The 21,117-nt window shown below is 37.2% G+C and overlaps 1 protein-coding gene across 1 annotated transcript in view; it reads left to right on the top strand.

Moving 5' to 3' along the window:
* Positions 1-21,117, top strand: part of LOC133136907 (sodium channel protein type 4 subunit alpha-like) — a 92,602-nt gene that overhangs the window by 2,316 nt on the left and 69,169 nt on the right. Inside the window, exons 2-4 of the mRNA XM_061254780.1 lie at positions 15,124-15,430; positions 16,836-16,954; positions 20,228-20,317. Coding sequence (XP_061110764.1) covers positions 15,164-15,430; positions 16,836-16,954; positions 20,228-20,317 — 476 coding nt within the window. The 5' untranslated portion in view covers positions 15,124-15,163. The remainder of the gene's footprint in view (positions 1-15,123; positions 15,431-16,835; positions 16,955-20,227; positions 20,318-21,117) is intronic.

The raw sequence follows: 21,117 nt of genomic DNA, 5'->3' as shown, positions 1-21,117 counted from the left end.
TTTATAAGGTTGGTGAAGGACTGTCACATAAATAAGATCTTTCAGAGGCATACATAAAATTAAACTATTCTGTAGACAGTTTGATGCAGACATTTTTGTAAAGAAAAACCCAAAAAATGTTTAATCATCAGGTCTGACTTTAGCCCCTAAATTGATGCATTTAAATAAGTCATTTCTCATCTCTTTGATTTGACATTGATTTCTCCAGATTTGGAGCATTTCATTTAATTCATTTTGGAATTTAGCAGATGCACTGCTCCAGAGAAATGTACACACAGATTACATTTTAAGATACGATCTATTTGCACAGGTGGACAGCTTTGAGATGCGAACCTCAAGGGTACAACAGCAGTGCTGCACCTGGGAATTGAGCCCATAACCTTTCGTATCAGCCCAGAAACTTAATCTTAATGCTACGCTACCACCTGTCAGCTATTGTTTATATGAAGCTAATATGATGTATAACTGAAAACTACTACCAATATAGCAATGTCCTTGATAAGAGTCCAAAATTGTACTGTACAATGGATTGGATGTTGGTCAGTGATGCCGTCAACAGTAGACTGCTGGTAAATTATATTATATCTATGATATGACTCACACTAATCAATATCTCAGACAGTCAGTGGTTGCATAGTATCATAAAATAACATCATAGCTTTTGTCTAGGAATGTGTCTAAGGCAATGTTAGACATAAGCCATTACAGGCAACCAATATACTGTATGAGATGCAAGCACAGTGCAATACAGATATAGCCTAATACTGAATATCATTTATACTGAATTATTTTATTTTCTCCCGAGAATTGCATTAAAAAAATACAATTTGCCATTTCAGATAAGCAGGACTGATAACAATGATTGCGGAGGACAAATCTGTTACCTGTATTAATTGAAAATACACAAATGATTCAAATATAGTATTCAGAATGGTTTCTCGACTCACTGTTTTAAATGTATTCACTTAAATGGTGTCCACACCAAGCATTCCAATGTTAGAGAATGCAAAGCAGATTACCTGTCAAAGGGATCGGGAATAAATGGGATTGTGCTCCAATTCCTTACTGACGCTGACCTGACCTACAGAAATGTATTACACTATAATGGGTTTGCAGGTATAATGTGTACGTTTAATATGGCTGGTACCCTCTTTTTTAGGTTGGTCACAACTACTACAGTGCATATGGGGTGACTCATGAACCATCATTCATGGGACAAATACTCACTAAAATTATTTTCAGTCTACTAGATGTTTGAATATAAAGAATATAAATATTGTAAACATAATGTAAAGGTGACTATGGCTGAAAGAACTATTGTAAGGTAAAGCATTAAATGTTGAGTTGAGTAGACATTAACCATATTTAGGGCCTTTCAGGTGATCCCCATGATCTAGAACTGAATGATCCTAGTGTCTTGTGCTGACTGCACTCTGAAGGAGTACAAGGCTGCATGTGATTGGCCACTGTGTGGCCCAGTGAGAGATTAGTTTTCATTGGCAGGGTTTCTCCTTCCCTCATTGGTCAAGATCAATGACTCTGATCAACTGGGCATGTGCTGGCTGCTTTTCATGGATACATATGGACTCTATTCCTTCAGTGCAGTATCCACAGATGGTAGAGTTGATTATGAAAGAAATAGCTGAATATGAGCATTTCAGTTCAAATAGGATTAATTCTTTAAGGAAAGGAATTATAAAATGACTGAATTTGCTAGCGGTTGACTGTGCCAGTCCTGATTGTGGCCAGCAGTTCTTTTCAGTCCGTCAGGATGACAGCAACTCGCTGCGCAACAGTGACTCCTGCTGGTTGATTGAGTGCAGGCAAATTCACCTGTAAAGCTGTGCATGAAGCATCTCCCTCTTCCGGACTGATGATGGCTTCAGTTCTTCTTGTCAGCGAACTGCACTGTAGGTCAAAGGAGAAAGCCTTGGGGGGAATGGAGTCTTCCTCTCTGTGAAGAAGGGATATTACATGCTATGACATGTCTGCTATTGATCTATTACAACAGCCATGGCCTTCACTCAAACAATGAGAGCTAAACAATAAAAAAATGAAATGAGAGCTACAGTTAAAATTCAGAAATAATCTTTAATCCTATGAGGTATATTTGATATTGGACTGCTTATGATAGAATGGAAACATTGGATTGTGTTATGTTCTGATTCATTGCTGCTTGGGGGGATTCTCAGATGTGCCCCAGGAGAACATTAACACAGAGACAAGTCTCCTCTCTTGAGCTTTGTTAACAGGCTGAGTGTTAGCTGACAGGTCATTACATCAGTCCCAACAGGGAATGCCATCTTTGTGGGGAAAAAATCTCGCTATAAATCACATTAATGAGGAGAATATTGTCATCTGCATCACTCAACGTGACTACAGTTCATCTAACACCACAAGTCCAAATGTCTGGGTACTCTAGTCCATACGACTTCTACTACAAACCACTACTGCCACATTTCAGATGTGCTCCATTTTGTCTTATACCATTTCACTCCGTACTCAATTGAGATTTATTTATTTATTGATTATTTTTCAATATTTATATACATGTTCTTTTTTAATATTCTTTATATTTATTATGGCTGATTGAATCAATGACTCATAAGATACAAATAGTTTTTTCTTTATTGGGGAAAAGGCTGAAGCATGCTGTAGTTGGAATTGGCAGCTGAAATGGCATGAACAATTAATGTAAATGTATGCATGTAATTTCTATGGATAAGTTAACTTATGTAAACAGTGGGGAAAGCATTTGGGCTTGTTGTACGCATGAAATAGTAAATCCCGGCTAGTTTGCTGTTCTGTCGAAACTGCTAAGCGTATTTGCTGCTGAAAATCATATTGGCATACTGTATATTCATCACCCTCCAGAATTATCCAGTCAATAGGCACTGACTACAAGTTGTTCAACACTCTGGATGATTCCTAATATACATAACATCTGGTGCATACATATTTTCCCACTTTTTAATAATGATGCACAGAATATACAAGAGAAGCACTATACATTATGCATGTATGCTAGTCAACAGCTCAAAAGTTTAAAATGGGAGCACATTGGACATATTCTAACACAGCTGGTATTTACTATGCACATCAGTTGCATTATTTTCAACTCTACTATAACATCTTTCATGTGGCACATTCAGAGTGAAATTAATTTTTCTCTTCAAGGACTGTTTAATGCAATATAAAAACACATTTTGTGAGAGGGTTCTATCTGCATTCTGATATTGTTCAGATATTGAGGTCAAATATTCCAAAGTCAATGGGCTCCAAGCAGATACAACTTTTACATTTTGCATTTTTTCATGCTTTTGAACCGTGTTTTTCTATAAACTTCACATATGTATTTAGTGCCCTATGAACAAAATATTCATGACATTAACTTTTTTTTTTGTCAAAAATGTCAGTTTTTAAATCTTATTTTACAGTTATTCAGTTACAAAAATATATGTTCTATCACTCTATTTCTATAGTAAATTGTGATTGTATACTATTCCCTTGAACAGAACATAAACCAAAAACATGTTGAATAACATGTTGAATTTTGTGAAAAAGAGTCCTCATGCAGTCAGTTGGAAATATCATCAGCCCCTGTGCCCTTTGCACTAAAAAATGTCATAGCTGGAGAACATAGCTTGGGGCAGTTTGGAAAGAGCAGCACAACAGGAAATGGGCTTCTATAACAGAGGAATTACTGCAGCAGTGCAAGGCTCAACCCTCCCTACTGATTACACACATTAATATAAATGGTTATAGAGTGAGGGTTGTCTGCAGAATGTTCCCAGCTCAGTTCCCAGGTGGGACACATCTGTTGAGCATTTCATCTGAATTTCTTCAGTAAATACACAAGATGTACATTTTAAAAATTGTACAGTACACTGTGAATGTCACCATGGATGAAGGATAAAGCCATGATACACAACAACACAAACACTACAAAATGATCATTTTAAAGTAGGAAAAGAAGCTCCTCCCCCCTGCAGATGCTGATATTATTTAGTGTGGTTGAAAACACTGATATAACAGTAATACTACGCAGGCAGTATTTTCACACTGCAGTGTTTGTTTATCGCACATGCTCACATCAACATTTTTGTGTCTTTGCCTTTGTCTTTTTGATAACCATAGTTACCAGGTATGTGTCAGACCTGGCAAAGCATCTGATTACAACTGTGCTTTGAACCGATCTACATTTGCTGAGCAGTCAAAAGCAATGGGTGATTTATCCCCTCAGTCAATGCGCAGAAATCATATTAGAAAAATGCGGGTAGCACCTCCCTGGAGTTAAGGGGATTCTTTATGTAATTATGTCATGGTTGTCGTTCAGGCTGATCTTTGCAAGCCTGACACACAGCTGGTGTGTGACGCTAGTCTTTCTGAAGGAAGTGACAAAACCCTCAGACTGGATCCTACATCTCTTAATGAATTAAGCCAGAGTCTCTGCACAGATGGCCTTTCTCATTTTTTCATTTTTCTTCCCCGAGAGGCATTCTTCTTTGCTCGGTGGCTGAGTCAGTTTTCAACTGTTTGGTTTTCACTTTCCAAACACGCCAAGTTTTCAAACATACTGTTTGCCTACTAACACATTGAGTACAGTGAATCACACTACAATAGCTACAAAGGCTAAACTTCATTGAAATGGCTGCCAGACAAAGCGGCAGAAGTATGCATCGGTGACATTCACTGTCTTCAAGGTCTTCTGCGGGATTTTCAGCACTTCTTTTCTGCTTAATTCCTTTACTTTGCATGCCCTGTTGTACGTGAAGCTCAACAAGTCATTTTTATCCGGGCAAAATACTGCACTTTATTTACAGTGATATAGGACAGATATCACTGTAAATACAATTGTGGAATAGCTACAATGTCAATCCTCACTGTCATAAAAAAACAACAACAACAACAACAACAACAATAATAATAATAATAATAATAATAATAATAATAATAATTATTATTATTATTATTATTATTATTATTAAGAATTCTACTTCTTCTTCTTCTTCTTCTTCTTATTATTATTATTATATAATGCACCACTAAGAACAGATATACAGTACATTATGTACAAAAAAAATCACATTCACTGTTTATAATCATCATCATTATCATGTTTACTCAGATCCTCTGTAGAAATAAATAAGTGCTGATGCAGACTTTGCATTCTGTCATTTATGTCACAATGTTTTATGAGGCAAATGTTACATTGCCTCATAAAACTCCTCTCAGACAGACATCTGGAGTGCTCATGCTACAATAGTGAGATGAGTTTTTCTCATGTCATTGTCACAAAAGAGTGGATTATGTTGTGTAATATTTATGCTGAAATGTATGAAATGTGAGTGAAACAGAGACAAAAGTGCAACATAATCCCTTAACATTGATTTGATTTCTCCCAGATACTGCCATGGTTTCAATTTAGATGATAACAAAACACACAGTGAACAAAAACACCTGTTAACTGCTTCTTATTAAATGTTAAATGTGTTTACATTCTATTTACATAGTACTTACAAGGCAGCTCCTGTATACACACAGTGCCATATAATACTTACTGTAAGCAGCTTCAGAAAACTAGAAGGAAAGTAGATTAACACGCAACTTCAAGCAATGTGGGCTTTTCCTTATGAGCATTGGAGATTATTTGAAATGCATTATATCACATTAGTATAACAGGGTTTACACCGCAGCATCAGGGAAGGAAATATCAAAGTGGGAATGGAAACCATAATTCCAATATGGCTCAGCACTGAATTATTATCTGACAGCGTACATAAAGTTTCATTTATATTTTAGACACTTATTATATTGACAGCTAGACTGGGCTAACAGACAACAATACTACTACTACTACTACTACTACTACTACTACTACTACTACTACTACTACTACTAATATTAATAATACATGGATAATAAACAAATACACAAATAAATGAATACTAAATAAACAGGAACCTTCCACCATACCACTACTCATATTTGCAGATGGGACATTCCCTCCTATGACTGATTTGAAGTAGTTTATATTTCAGTCTTTTTCATCCTGCAGTGGAAGCTATTCATTTGGCTGTGTCTGTCTGCATAAAGGCTGTGAAAGGGTCGACCTTAATTACCATCTGTGTGACATGGTCTGCACCCTCCCCAGGCCACAGATTTAGATTTCCCTCTCTTCGTTTTGGCTTTGTTTAAACACAATAATTACAATAATTATTTATGGAGGAAACCACCACCACATCTGGCTGTAGAGAAAATGGACACGAAAGCAATTCAATTTCATTCGGCTAAATCGCAGCATTTCCGTTTAATGCATTATTACTGTTGCTCCTGTCTGAATAGGCCTACTGCCCTGGCTCAGCTCGCATTGGCTGCATTATCCCCGGTTTCTCTCCGAGCTCAAACATTTTGCAGCAATTTTAATATATTAGGAGCTTAAGGAGCGAATGCAAAGGGAGACGCAGGATGAGGGACATTCCTGCTGTCAGCAAACAGGGGTTGTTGCAGCACAATGAAAAAAAAGAAATATGCTATGTGTGTGCATGCTTGCATGGGCATGTGTTTGTATGTGTGTCTGTCCCTGTGTGCGTGTGTGCGTGTGTGTGTGTGTGTGTGTGTGCGAGCGTTGATAAAATGGCGGGGAGCGAGCCTCATATCTTTACATCTGGAGATGAATGAATATGAAGCTGCTGCTGGCGAAGATGAACCGACCTGTTTAGCAGGTAAATTAAAATTAGTTGGAGTATTTTCACAAAGCCTGTTTTTAACTGCTGAGAGGGGGGCTTAGATTAAGCACTCTGGCAAATTACTAAAGGCACACCAGTTAGTTGTGGAGTAAATGGCTGAAAATCTCTCTCTCTCCCTTTCTCTCTCGCTCCCTCTCTCCCTCCCCCATGGGGAGAGACATGTTTGGGCTGAGTGCTGTTTGTTGAGTTTTATCCTTTTTATGTAATGGTGAAGGTTTTTGTGTGTTGAATAAAGGCCAGTCTCTCTCTCACTGTGGTTGCTAGTATTAGCTACACTCCAAATTCTTGCTCACAGGCTGTTGTTTCAAGAGGAACATAAACCATTCTGAAGGTTTAAACAGTTTTGAAGAGGAATAGCTGGGTTTATTTGTTCTAATTTGATCATTTTAATTTCACCTCTACATCCTGTTATATTGCCTATAGTCAGGTAGTGAAGGGGAAGAATGGAAACAAATTAATGAAAAAAGAAATCAATGAGCATGGTGTTTGGTCACTAGCACTACAATAGTAATGCACAGACATTACAGCACCATAAGAAATTGGTAATTTAAATACAGGTTTCTGATTATCTGTGACTCACACAGGGCAGATTAATGGAGTCCTGTCACTGTAGAGGCATCATCTTCTTTACTTACATTTTCTGCCCGTGAACTAACCAGGCAAAAGCTTGGAACGATGGAAAATTCATTCATTCTCAAAAAGGTGCATCAAAGCAAATCATGTTTTAGGGTGTAAAGCATCACAGGGTGGACAGGCCCCATGGATTAGATGGCGATTGCAGTGAATCCGCATCATAAACAAGATATCCCTGCGCGACAGTTAGAAGGTCTGAGAGGTCCACTTTAAAACTCACTTTAGATCATGGCATTAAATGTAAAATGTATAGCAGTCTGCTTTATTGTCCACACCACTGTTATGACAGCCCCATACTTCAACTAAAGAGGAAGTATCTTCAGTTCTCCAAACAAAGCCGATAACTGTCAGATATATTTTCTGCTGAAGCTTCTTGTTTCAAAAGTAGCCGCAGTTTTCTCAGGCTCTTCAGTAGAAGGACTCTTCCAGGTCTACCTCAATGGTGAAAACTGATCCAACAACATCCATGCTCAGTGAGATGTAGGTTTGCTCTCTACTTGATTGAAGGTCATCGCATCTGTTTACTTTGCCCTGTGGTTAATCGGATTTGCATCAGACTTGAGTTCTTCAACTTTTCTCACGTCAACGGTCTCAAGTAAGTTTAATGGATTTCAACTGCATGCAGGCGCATATTTAAATGCTATCTGAATTGTGCTGCCTACTTATTTAAACAAAACTTTTGTGATGTGACTGCCTCATAGTCTCATCCTGTACTTACGGATAGTTAATACTGGTAGTTTGAGTGATATAATTATCATCATTATCATATCTTAACTTGAGGAGAATATATTTAAATAACATATTAAAATAGTTTCTCTACCAGCAGTGTGAGTGTTCTCAACAGAAAAACAGAGAAAGATAACGATAACTTCAGTAAGTTTTCTGCCCTGTTGGGAATCTATGAGCTGCCCAGCTCGGATAGCGAAAGAAGTCAGAAAAGACTACTATAGTAGATGACCACGGTACACACAAGGACAAAACCAATTACCTACAGTATGTCTGGTGATTTGAAAATCCAGGTCAGAGTGAGTGGTGTTAGGAACTCTATTTATCTATAATTAGCTGTTGTTCGAATTGTGTATCAATGGAAATATAATTACAATTTCGAATTAGCAAATATAGTGATATTGACAAAATATTAAAGTTCTTTAGGGACATGGATATCAGCATTACTTCAAAAGTACACCTATTTCTGCAGCAATTTTCTAAGGCAAATATCTTCACTGTTGATTGTTTCTATCCAACTGTATAATACTTGTGAGATGCAGAAGAAATCTAAAACAGTCAAAATGGTGAAGTGAAAGCCATAAACGACAGAAAAAGGAAATCAAATCAAAAAAAATATCAAACAATGACATGAAAGCTTTACAGCCTTGTACACATCAAAAAAGACAATGAGTCAGTCAGCCTGTTTCATCAAAGGTGTTGCTTTCCTGAACTTTGAGTGTGGCGGCTGTCCTTATTTTGGGTTAATCCTGTGATATAATACAGGTAACAATCCATCTATCACATGATGATGATGATGATGATGATTATTATTATTCTTATTCTTATTAATACTAATAATATCATTATTAGTATTATTGTTGACATAAACTTAGTTATTTGTGGAGCACAGTGAGCAGGTGTGATATATATGTATATACAGTACTGTGCAGAAGTCTTCGGCACCCTAGACTTTATTACATATATGTTTATTTTTTTGTGTGTGTTAGTATAAAAGAACGCATTTGAGATTTCCGAATATTGATTTTCCAAAAGATTAAATTTTATAGAGACATTTTCAACAATATTTTACAGTAATTTCATGCTCTTGTAAAGTGTGCAAATAAACGATGTGTACAACGATAAAGCAGTAATATTATTCAGTAAAACAACAGTCTATATCAACAAAGAAACTCTAAATACTGTGATTGTGACATAAGAAGACGGAAACTCCCTCAATTCGTGTTCTCCCCTAGTGCGAGTTGATTCTTACTTAATGAATCTGACTAATTAAAGCGCTGGAAAGATGAGCGTTGCTGTGTACCGCGTGTTCTAACGGAAGAAGCCAGACAAAACCCGGCGGCTCGGAAGGCTAAGCCGTCAGGATTTAGGAGGAAGTCTGAGGAGGTGACTTATGGTGGACGTGCCAGCAGCAGCCACACTTCTGCCGGTAGCTGACGCCGTGCGGCGATGGTGTGTTGACAGCCGTGACAGGACCGTGTCATTAGCCCGGCTTCACAGCTGTGTCCGCACCGAAATCAGCTAATTACTTACTCATACCCCCTCTGCACATGCAGATCTCTCCTGCTCTGCGTCTGCAGCCAGGAGAATGGGAAACGGGAGTCATCTCCTGCTACCGGAACCTTCCTTATTAAAGGTCAATATCTCTAACTTGTTAAATATTACACGTAATTACATATTTTACTATATGTGTCAGCACATGGCACCCATCACAAGGAACATACAGTACTGTGCGAAAGGCACTCTAGATGTCAAAAAATATGATCTTCGATTTATTATTATCTGGTCTTGTGTTTTTTGTTTTGTTTTCTGCGTTAATGCGACGGTAGAAAAGAGTACATTTGAGATTTACACCATTAATTTTCCAAAAAAATAAATGTTACTGGGAATTTTCTTGTATTTTGTTGTGTGTGTGTGTGTGTGTGTGTGTGTATATATATATATATATATATATATATATATATATATATATATATATATATATATATATATATATAGATTTGGAACAACCTACCAGCCGATTATAAAACAAGACAGTGTACCAAAGAGTTTTTCATAGGCAAAGAGTGGTCACAACAAATATTGATTTGATTTGGTTTTTAACTGTTTACTGCCCTTTATAGTATTTTTTGATATGAATTAACTTTTCATGTAATTAGTTTTAAAACCATCTTTACTTTTTGGATTTTGTTCTGTACCTAAGACTTTTGCACAGCACTGTACAGGGGAAGGGTACAACATTATATTTTACTGCATATATTCACCTATTCACTTATTTGACCTGATTGTCATTCCTTTAAAAGCAAAATTCAAAACTATTAGTCTGACAGAATACCACCAAATACCAGTGTGATATCACCAAAGGGCCATTTATAAATAAATTTGTCAAACCAAATAATATACAACAAATAATGTTGAAAACGAAAGTAAGTAGCACTACACAGCTAACCTATCTTTACAATGCTATACCTATAACATTACTACCTCAAAACCAGATCCAAGAATAAAGAAAGAGGATAGCTAAATGCTTATATTATTTTGGCATCTTTACTTGCTATCTGGCTCGCACAGGTGATACAACTTCCCAATAGGGGCACTTTTATTTATATGATTAGTTGATGCCACTTATGAAGGCAATACAATGTTATGCGTTCTTATGAGCTGCAATACTCTAGCTCTTCATTAGTGTAGTGCATGTTCCTTTATAATTAATCATTCTTGATATTTTGGTTTAAACACCCATTATAGCCTCATATGACACTTTATCCCCTGAACTAATAGCATTTTCATCTTACAGGAGAGTAAAGAAGGTTGCTGGCATAGTACAGTTGAGCTACTCTATATATTGAGTCTAGCATACAGTAAACAATGCATTGTGTACAGTAAATGTCTATATCATAATGGTTTGTCTACCCTTCCGCATGATTAATTCATCACAGAGTACTGTCATCTATTGATCCACTTCTTTTCAGTCATTAGAATGAGAAAACAATCATGTTCTAATGCACAAACCTTTTGCAGTTCTATATTTGCTAATGAACACAATGTCTAGAATGTATAATTGCTTTGTCTAAAAGCAAACGCATTACTTTGCAAATAATAAGAACAAACTTTAAAAAAGCATGTAGCCTATTGCCGATGGTAAATGACTTGGACCCGGAAGCTTGGTTGTTTAAGCCCCAGTGTAGCCACAATAAGATCCATGCAGCTGTTGGGCCGTTGAGTAAGGCCCTTAACCCTGCATTGCTCCAGGGAGGATTATCCCCCACACAGTCTAATCAACTGTAAGTCGCTTTGGATAAAATATGGTTGTTGGTTGTAAAAAAGGAAAGGCATTAGTGTGGCATCAGGTTGGCTTAAGACTTGTTTAAATATTATATTGTACCATCAATATCCATACTTACAGCAGAATGACAGCAAAATGACAAAATGAAAACTTTGAATGAACATTCTTCTTTGGTGGAAGCCAAAAAGTTCAATTTGGTTTCGTTAGTCCAAAGCACATTGTTCCAAAAGGCTTCAGGCTTCTCAGTGTTTTCTTTTGCATATTCCAGACGCTTAATTTCGTGTTGAGATAATTTTTCTGGCAACTCTGCCATGTAGGTCTTTGTTGCTTAAAGTATGTTATATTGTTGTCCTTTGAACAGCTAGACCTGTGTTTACTACTCTTCTTTGCAGCTCTTTTGCTGTGATGTGTGAATTCTTTTTTGCAGAACAGTCTCATGTTTAAATCTGTACCATTTAGAGTTCAGGTTTGCTTTTGATCACATACAAATTGATTGTAACATTTAAACCAAATTTTTGCACCCCAAAGTAAAGGGGATGTCAGAATTCATTTTGTAATCTTTCACTTGCACTGAAGCTTATGGTCAACAGTACCAGCTATTGACCTAACAGACAGACTCTCGATTATATTAAGGGCAGACCTCATTCCCGTAGATGCTGCTTCCTAAAGACCGACTTTGACCAACCTGTGTCACTCTGTCGCCATGACCACCAGCCTCCACTGCCAACCGATCTGAATGACTGCTGCTAGTTTTTTATGACTCACCGGTTATTTCCCTGTCCGAATATGACATATGACTCACCGCTGCAACTGCGTTAGAGCTGAACTCTGTGCAATCACTATCTCCAGACTGCATCAGAATGGAAGACCCGTGTCTGAAATAAAAGAGCTTTAAAGTGTGGCTGCTGCCTGGGGAAATTCTCTTCTGACAGTGAATCTATCAGCGTACGTTCATGCATTTTTTGTTTTGTTCTCCAATCTATGCGGTTTTGATTATACCTATGGCTCTGTGATTCTGGCCAAACGTAACCTATACATTCTGAGTTTGTGCTTTGCGATGAGCTGCGTTGCACTTTCCTCATTGTTATTTTGTGCCACAGGCTTTTGGTCTAGAATATATACTAGAATATAAACTACAGTTATTTTTTCCAAAAGAAAACATGCAACAGCACATCGCCATATTCAGATATGCGGCAATTAAACTATGTGTATGCTTTGTGTAGTAATTGTAGGCCACATTTTATGTAGTAAACATTTACTGCATTTTACTGCATTTACTAAATTTAATTTTCCTGACACTAGCTTAAAAATGACATACCCAAAATAAAATTGTTACTATCTTGAAACCTTTTGACATAACCCTTTGGGGTTGTTGTCCAGGAGTCAGAATTACTCCAAATATTACTGAAAAATATTTACAGAAGCTCAAACACAGTGAAAGTGGATGTTCTTTTTCTCACTGAAAAGATTTTCAGTTTTTGACTGGATACAGATTATTGTAGCTTAGAAACAAAATGGAGCCAAGTCACAACACTGGACACATCCCCTTTCAAATTTTAGGACAATACCACAAAAATCGAGATTATTTCTAATCTTGCCAAAGGACATTTGGAGACTCCAAAAGGACACCTGGAAACGAGTTGATATTATGGGTTTTATGAGGTGTAAAATGCTGCATTTTGCTTACTAAACACTTTTTTTTCTGAAAAAAAAAGAAGTTTACTCCCTCTCCTTGCAGACACATCCCATAATTCATTCATTCATTCATTATCCTAACCCGCTTATCCTGAACATCTTTTGGTTGTAAAACATCAACCTTTTTTGGCATGAAATCTCAAACATTTTGCCTGTACCTACGTTACAAATACTGGTCAGAGACAATTGTACTTGAGCTCATTGTGTTCAAGAGAGCCTATACAAAACGCAGATAATGGCATTTCTATGTACAATACTTTTGTAGAAGTATACAATGGTGAAATTCCTACAGATAAATCCTAAGTAAATAATGGGCATTTTATCAATGTTTCTCTGAGTCAGATTCTCTAGTTTTAGATTGAGAAACTATTATGTATTTGGTCCGCTCTACACTTGTCCTGAAAAGGACACTGACATTACCTTATTTCTTGTAGTATGTGGATTTCCAAAATACAGAGAAGGTGAGGTACAAAAAAAACCCCACCGGCCCAACCCTAAGTAATGCTGCTGCAAACAATCATTTAAGATGGGATTACATAATTATTTATCAACACCATATTTAGTTTAATTCTTGCAGTAAAGAGCCGTTTCAATCAAGGCAGTAGTGACAATGCTGTGACTATAATATACAGTAGTACTACTGGCTTATGCTATTTCCTGAGCTTGGCCATAATAGTTGAATCTGAAAGGACAGCCTTTCCAAAGCTGCCAAAGACCAGCTCATCTGGTGAGCAGACCTGCAGTAATGATTTTTACTTCAGGATAGGGATATGAGGTGTCCCCGGATAACCTCCAAAACTAAAAACACTGTTTTAAACTTTACACTGGCATTTTCTCAATTTGATGTCAGTGCCAATTTAATCTACATAACATTTTTCTTTTGCTTGCAAAACATCGCCTGGACTTTGGCCTAGTCTCAGACATTGTTAGATTTGCGTCACTCAGAGAAACCTACCCTTTCAGCAATGCGCTTTTCACATAAACTGCATCAAAAACGACTCAGCTTGTTTCTGGTAAATAAAAAGTTATTAAATTAAATTAAAACATATTATATTTTGATTCATTTATTTATTATATTTCTATTAATTTTCTAAAGTCACATTTCTAATGAGAAATGTAAGCATTTAACCTCTTACATGAATTTGAATGTGATCTGACTTATGGCAAACAACTGCAATTAAATCCAATTCCAATTCTTTAAGGAGATATGACACTTAATCTTCTACATACGTTCACATAAAGCTTTTATCTCCATTACATATAATGTAAAGCTTTGATGCCATGCATCTCTGATTCAGCATCATTTCACATGATCTCTGTCTGACGCTCAGATGTGCCGACATCTTTTAGTTTCGTAGTTAATACTATATTTGTGTTCAGTTTGTGTTGTCATATTGCCTCTATGAATTTACCACATTTCAGGCCTGCACATTTTTAATGGCATTTAATAGGTGTAAGATTACATGGTGTAAGGCAACTCACCAGCAAGCTCACTGAGAAAAGAGAGGAAAGTTTTGGGTGACATTTCTCTGGTTGAAATTTTTATTAGTATTGTGGCAGATGAAGCTTTCTGTGAAATCATTGATGGAAACTGACTTGAAGAGACTAGATTGACGGAATATGTACCGTCTTCAGTTGGAAGGCTACATCAAAATATAATTTGTGCTTGTTTGTCCTGGTAAAAATTTGCAAGTAATGATTGTGCTCATGCAGTCTAATGTATCAGCGATTGCTTGCACTCTGTCATGTAAAACTGTCTATTAAGGTTTACATACTGAATTATTCACTCAGTAGTGCAAGTGCAACAATTTACTGTATAGCACTTAGGATGCAATTTAATGAAGTACCATATGACAGTTTTTATATGAACAATGCCATTCTGAATAAATGTATGGTAATGTTAGGGGTGTCATGTAACCTAATGGAACACAGTCACTATGTTAATCTGGAATGGAAGAAATGAGATGAAATATGGCTGATTGATTTAGTCCCTCTTTTTCTCTCATCTTATTCTCTGGACTGCTGTCCTCTCAGCTGGAAATAAACTCTTCTCCAGGAGGCTCAGGATGAAAAGATGGCCACGCTCTTACCAACGGGTCCTGAATGCTTGTGCCGGTTCACTCGCGAGTCCCTGGCTGCTCTGGAGCAGCGGATTGCCGAGGAGAAGGCCAGCGACACTAAGGAGGACAAAGAGGAGGACCCGGGGCCCGTGGAAGTGCCCGGTCCTAGCACCGACCTGGAGGCTGGGAAACAACTGCCCCGCATCTTTCGCAACATCCCCCCAGGACTGGTGGGCATACCTCTGGAAGACATTGACCCTTTTTACTTCAAGAACAAGAGAGTAAGATCAATCCTTTGTGCGTGTGTCTGTGTGTGCATATGTGTTTTGTGTGTGCCGGGAAATCCCTTCTCTGTAATCACGTGTGTCCTCATTTGTATAGTACTATGTATGTCTATGTGTGCACGGTACTGTGTATTTGTGTGTGTGTGAGAGAGTGTGTGTTTGTGCATGTGTGTCTGTAGACATTATGTTTGTGTGGGTAAAAGTAAACAGCTCTGTTACTGTACCCGGGATCTCTGCGGTTTAAGCATGTTGAGTTGTGATTGGGGGTTCCAACAGTCATTTCAAACCTCTAGCCTTTACACCACCCGGAGGAGAGGTGACAGAACAGTCTAAAACTCCTGCTTCACATCTGTATCATGCTCTGAACCTCTGCTGTCTGACTCTGCCGACATTTGTCAGCTCGGTAAGCTTCCTTGCTGACAGTAACAAGGCATGTATTGATTCAGTGACATCACCGCAGCACATGCCAGTACTGTATGTGCCTGGAGCTAATGTGTCCATGTTAGGGAGATATGAAAACATTTTTAAAGCAATGCCAGAATGGATTGAGGCACAATTCCAAGCTGGGTCAGTATGCCAGGTGGTGATTAGATAATTTGACATGAAAACACACAAGCACACAGGAGCAGCTGGTATTCAGCTGCTTAATTTCCCTTACATGAGCAAAACTAATACTATAAAGAGAAGGATTAATAAAGCAACCACCTAAAGCAAGTATTTGCCCCAATATGGGTTCTGGTGGACCCAGTCAATGCAGATACAGTGTTAATCTTCCAAGCCTCTCATAGCAAGGGCTTAAACCTAACCTAAGCCAGTGAGATGCACCTGGGCTTAATGAACCTCGGGCGTGCATGCTGTCTGCCATGTAGCTGTGGCTGACGCTGTCCTTTGTCCAGAAGATATCCAAGGCTATGAGGACATGGGAAAGGGTTTAGTTTGGATTTGACTTGAGCCCCACATACAGTACATATTCCGCCATTGGCTTAAATCTGCTGGAGAGCAATGGTGGACATTTTGGAACTGGGTCCGTGCACCCAACCCCACCTCCCCTTGAGCTATGGGTGTGTCCAATTGAATGTCACTGCAGACATGTCAGCTGGTAGTGTCCATGATTAATTCATGCTCCTTAGTTCCATAGATCCTTAGAACAGACACATGAGAGAGCCTATTTCAATCACATGGCACCAAGGGTAGCTTTTATTGTCCAAAAATATACAATAAAACATTTTAAATGTTCTTTGTTTTTCTTTCAGGAAAAATACCAAAACATATCCGTCTATGTTTTTAAAATACCAAATCAGGATAAAAACACAAGGGGACCCGATCAAACTGTCAGTATAATGTACGAGACCTGTTTCAATTTTAACCAAAATGCATGTAATGTTGTTCTTTCTCTCCACAGACTTTTATAGTACTTAACAAAGGGAAGGCCATTTTCCGATTTAGCGCCACGTCCGCATTGTATATTTTTAGTCCTTTTCATCCAATCAGAAGAATCTCAATAAGAATATTAGTACACTCATATCCTTTCAGTCTGTACCAAAATGTTTTGCTTTTGTAAAGGAGAACCTTGGATTTAAGAATCTCTGGAGATTTGCATAATTTATTATGTAAAGGGCAAGGGCCTTACATTACAAGTAGATATATCAATGTGGTGTTCTTTTTACTGTGCGAAGCTTGCAAGAAAACTCATTCTGTGTACATCCTTCTTTTTATTTTTCTCTTAGTGAAGTGCATAACATCTGAGCACATCTTATCTGTCTGTAGGAGTGACCAGAAAAAAAACTGACCATCTCTGTCAATTCATAAAATAATGTACTGCCATTGTTTGATTGATTATTTTAAGTGGTGTATTTGTAATTATGGCTTTAAAAAGTTCACAATATTGCAAAACATCAACACAAAATAAGTGGCTATTACAAAATAAGCATGTCCGCAGTGCGTGTTTATATGCGATTAGAGGAGATGAGTCTTCACAACATATTCAAGCAGCTTGCTATTATTCTGTCAAATAATTATCAGGCAAAGAAAAGTGGATTTCACATTCACAGTTGCCTGCCATTTCTGAAGAAAGCCAAGAAATTTAAATAGGAACACTACTTGATAATACAATAAAACACTAGTTGCATTGGATTGATTAATTTATAGTATGAATCTCTCTTGTTAAATGGTTTTTGCAAAGCCTTTGTAACGTTTGCCCTGTCATCACACACAATCCGCTAATATCCTCTTAATCTCAACAAAGAAATACGAGCAAAGCGATTTAAAGGCATGTGACCAGTGACTATTAATTCTGAGACTGAGTGAGTGTGTGGAGGGGATGCATGAGAAACTGTCTGCATGAGAGGAAATGGGAGGGGAAATCTTTCACACAGAAAATCCTTCCCTATATACCCCTCTGGTAAATATGTGGTAAGAATAATGGATTATGGGTAATAACAACTGGTAAAAAAAATAAAATAGAATGCTAAGAAACTAAAATTTAAATATTTGTCACAAATCAGAAACATCTCCCGAATTGCCTATTAATTCAAGTGACTATCTTTGTCAAGTGACAAAGGTTTAGCTTGGATATTCCCTGAGAGTAATTGTATACTTCCTATAGGGAATTAATTAATAGAGGTATTTCCAAGAATGCTTTATCTAAATCCCTGGGAAGTACACAATTAAAATCAGGCTATAAGCAGCCAAAACTAGGTCATTTTCGGCAGTTGCTCACATATTTTTGTTTGTTTTCCAACGTTTCATGTTCCTTCAGTAAATATCATTTGACTGTGGCCATGCTAAAACCATGTGTTTACAGGTAAATATTTGTGATTATGAGTAGTCAGACATAGAAATGTCAAATATTCACATGTTATGAATCCTACATACTTGGTATCTTAATTATATTAATTGGACAGACAAGGTAATTTTGTATGAACCTGTTTGAATCCTACATGCTACAGTTGCTACAATTACAAATTGTTAACTAAAAAAGTAGCAAACAGAATTAAATATAAAATAAATTGAAATGCCTTTGCTCTTCCAGATCTGTTTGTGTGTGATGACAACAACTCATTGAAGGCAAGGAACAATATGTAACAATAAGGATATTAATTAAATGGTTATAACATTAATAATACCTATTCATGTCATAGTGACACTGACACCATAATACATGAACTTCTTTGAAAATAGGGAAATATTTCCCAATGTATTCCTATTGGAGCCATGTCAAAGTATGCAGCAATGGGGGATCTAACTCAGTTCTGAAGCGATCTGCAAAATGACGGTCTCTCCTATTCACTATCATCCAAGACTATCTGAAAATAGGGCCTGGGTTCAAAAATACCGAAGAGGACTCATAAATCATAAATGAGAAGTTCCCCTGTTAAAAAATTAAACATTCTGACAGAAAAGTCTTTGGTTGACATTTTATTTCTACAGAAATTATTCTAATACAGGAACAACGTGCAGAGGCTTTGATATAGTCTTTCTAAGATTCTGCATGCATTATTCTCTCCTTTCCAGATTAAAACTGGATGTCTTTCAACCTATGCTAAAGGCAGTAGATTTTTATCATGACTCACTTTAGTAAGTGGTGTTCACATTGGAGGAATAGTTGTTACAACATTAAACACAGCTCTAAATATATAAAAAATCAGTGCCTTTTCAAACTCTGCTGTGATAATTGTGTCTTAATAGTGATAGTTTTTTTGGAATGCGCGTCTCCTAGTCTGAAACTGCTTGGACTTACATAAGAACTCTTCTACCAGATCAATTATTCCGAATGTAAAAGTTAGCAGTCATGACTCACATAATAAATAAATAGCATCTGCCCTTTCCAAAAGAAGGCGTAACAGACATACTATTTAGGACAAAGTACAATTGTTTTAGATGTGGGTGAGACAGATTTAACTGTCCACTTCCAGGCTAAGTCTATTGAATGTATAAAAGGAAAGGTTAAATATATTATGGTTTGAACATGAACATTAATAACAGCAGTTTGGGATCAAATTCATCTTACTATTATTGTTATCTTCCTTTTGTACTTTGTACTAATTATTCTGTCATCTCAAGTGTGCCAGACCATACCATCACATAAAATTTTAGGCATTTATCAGATGCTCTTATCCAGAGTGACTTTCACAGCTTACATGGTTTTTACATACAATCCATTTATACAGCGAGATATTTACTAAAGTAATGTAGGCACTTTATAATAGGTAAAATGGCAGCACACTTAAGCAATGAGACCTACAATCTTCAAGGCAACCTTGCACATCCCAGTCATTTTCCATGACATTTTTAAAATGCAGATGTAGAATAACAAAAATGAACTAGCCAATGTGTGCTTATATACTAACAAAATAAAATGAACACTAAAATGAATATGTATTGGCTGTGCAAAGCTGGGGAATTCTAGCTCAATCTAGCTGAAATCTTTCATTTGGCAGTTTACGGACCATGACTGTCTTGATATACTTGCCCATACTCTTGCTTAGGTAATCCCCAGCTAATGGAAACAGTACACAATCCATTGCTGTGGACGGGCATAGCTGAATTTGCATTAGCAATCTAATGAGTACACATATTATTCTAGTGAAGTTATTACCACTTATATTTGGTTATGTTTATGTTTTAAGTGAAGGATATGAACACAGACTGAATTATTTTTCTGGCTCACCCACCATTTGCCATTATTTTCTGCCTCTGTTGTTTCATGTTACTTTATTAACTTTTGCAATACATCGGTGCTAATTGTTATCCTGTGAGAAACAAGAATCAAGAATTTCCTTAACATGTCTCTACCTTGTTCAGCCTCTTTATAATGTGCACTATATTGACCAACTGTTGTTTCATGGCCATCACTGAACCACCGACTTGGGCCAAGCATGTTGAGTAAGTATGCATCTTACATCTCTTAACGCTGTCTCTAATGCTTAGCCAGCACAACAGACATCCCTGCTGTAAAATCCAGCTATGACCTGCTTGAAAGGACCAGCTACCAGCTGTTTCAAAACAAGCTGATCAAACCATGTTGAGCATGGAGCTGGTCTGAACTTGTCAACCAGCTATTACATCTTTCAAAACCTAGCTAGAGCTGTTTTTTTCAGCAGGGATGTTCTTTCAGTTCCTTTTATGTGCAATAACAAGAATTATTTTCAGCTGTATTGACTTCATGAACTGTGCTTATTTGTCCTAATATAATGCTGTGCCAGGTGTTTGTTACCTTACGAACTTCAGTTGGCAAGTAAGTTAACTAAGCACATATTTCAGCTATTAGGCTACACTTGCACTTGGTATGCTACATTGGAATGAAACCATGGTTGTGTCACTTACACCTCCAAATATTTTCATTAAAGGGATTTATGAAACAGGGAGGGCCCCTAATGATAAGAGTGGAGAAATGTAGGCGGATAAAAGTCTTAGGCAGAGCCCTGTACAGGACTGCTTTTCCCACACACTCCCTCCATGAGCAACATTCGGCTGTCACTGCTACGTATTTATTCTTCCCTGCCTTGTGTTTGCCCAAAATATATTTTTACCTGGACTGCACTCACCTACAAAATATGTTTCTGGTTGCAGTCATATCAAAAATGTACCTATTTCTGAGAATCCCACTACCACAACAACAGGCTCAGTTTCGTTTGAGTTTTTTTTAATGATGTTATAGGACAAATGGAATCACTGGCCGTTTT

The sequence above is a fragment of the Conger conger genome, chromosome 9 (assembly GCF_963514075.1).
Source record: "Conger conger chromosome 9, fConCon1.1, whole genome shotgun sequence".
Taxonomy (NCBI): Eukaryota; Metazoa; Chordata; class Actinopteri; order Anguilliformes; family Congridae; genus Conger; species Conger conger.
This window is presented reverse-complemented; position numbering and strand designations above follow the sequence as displayed.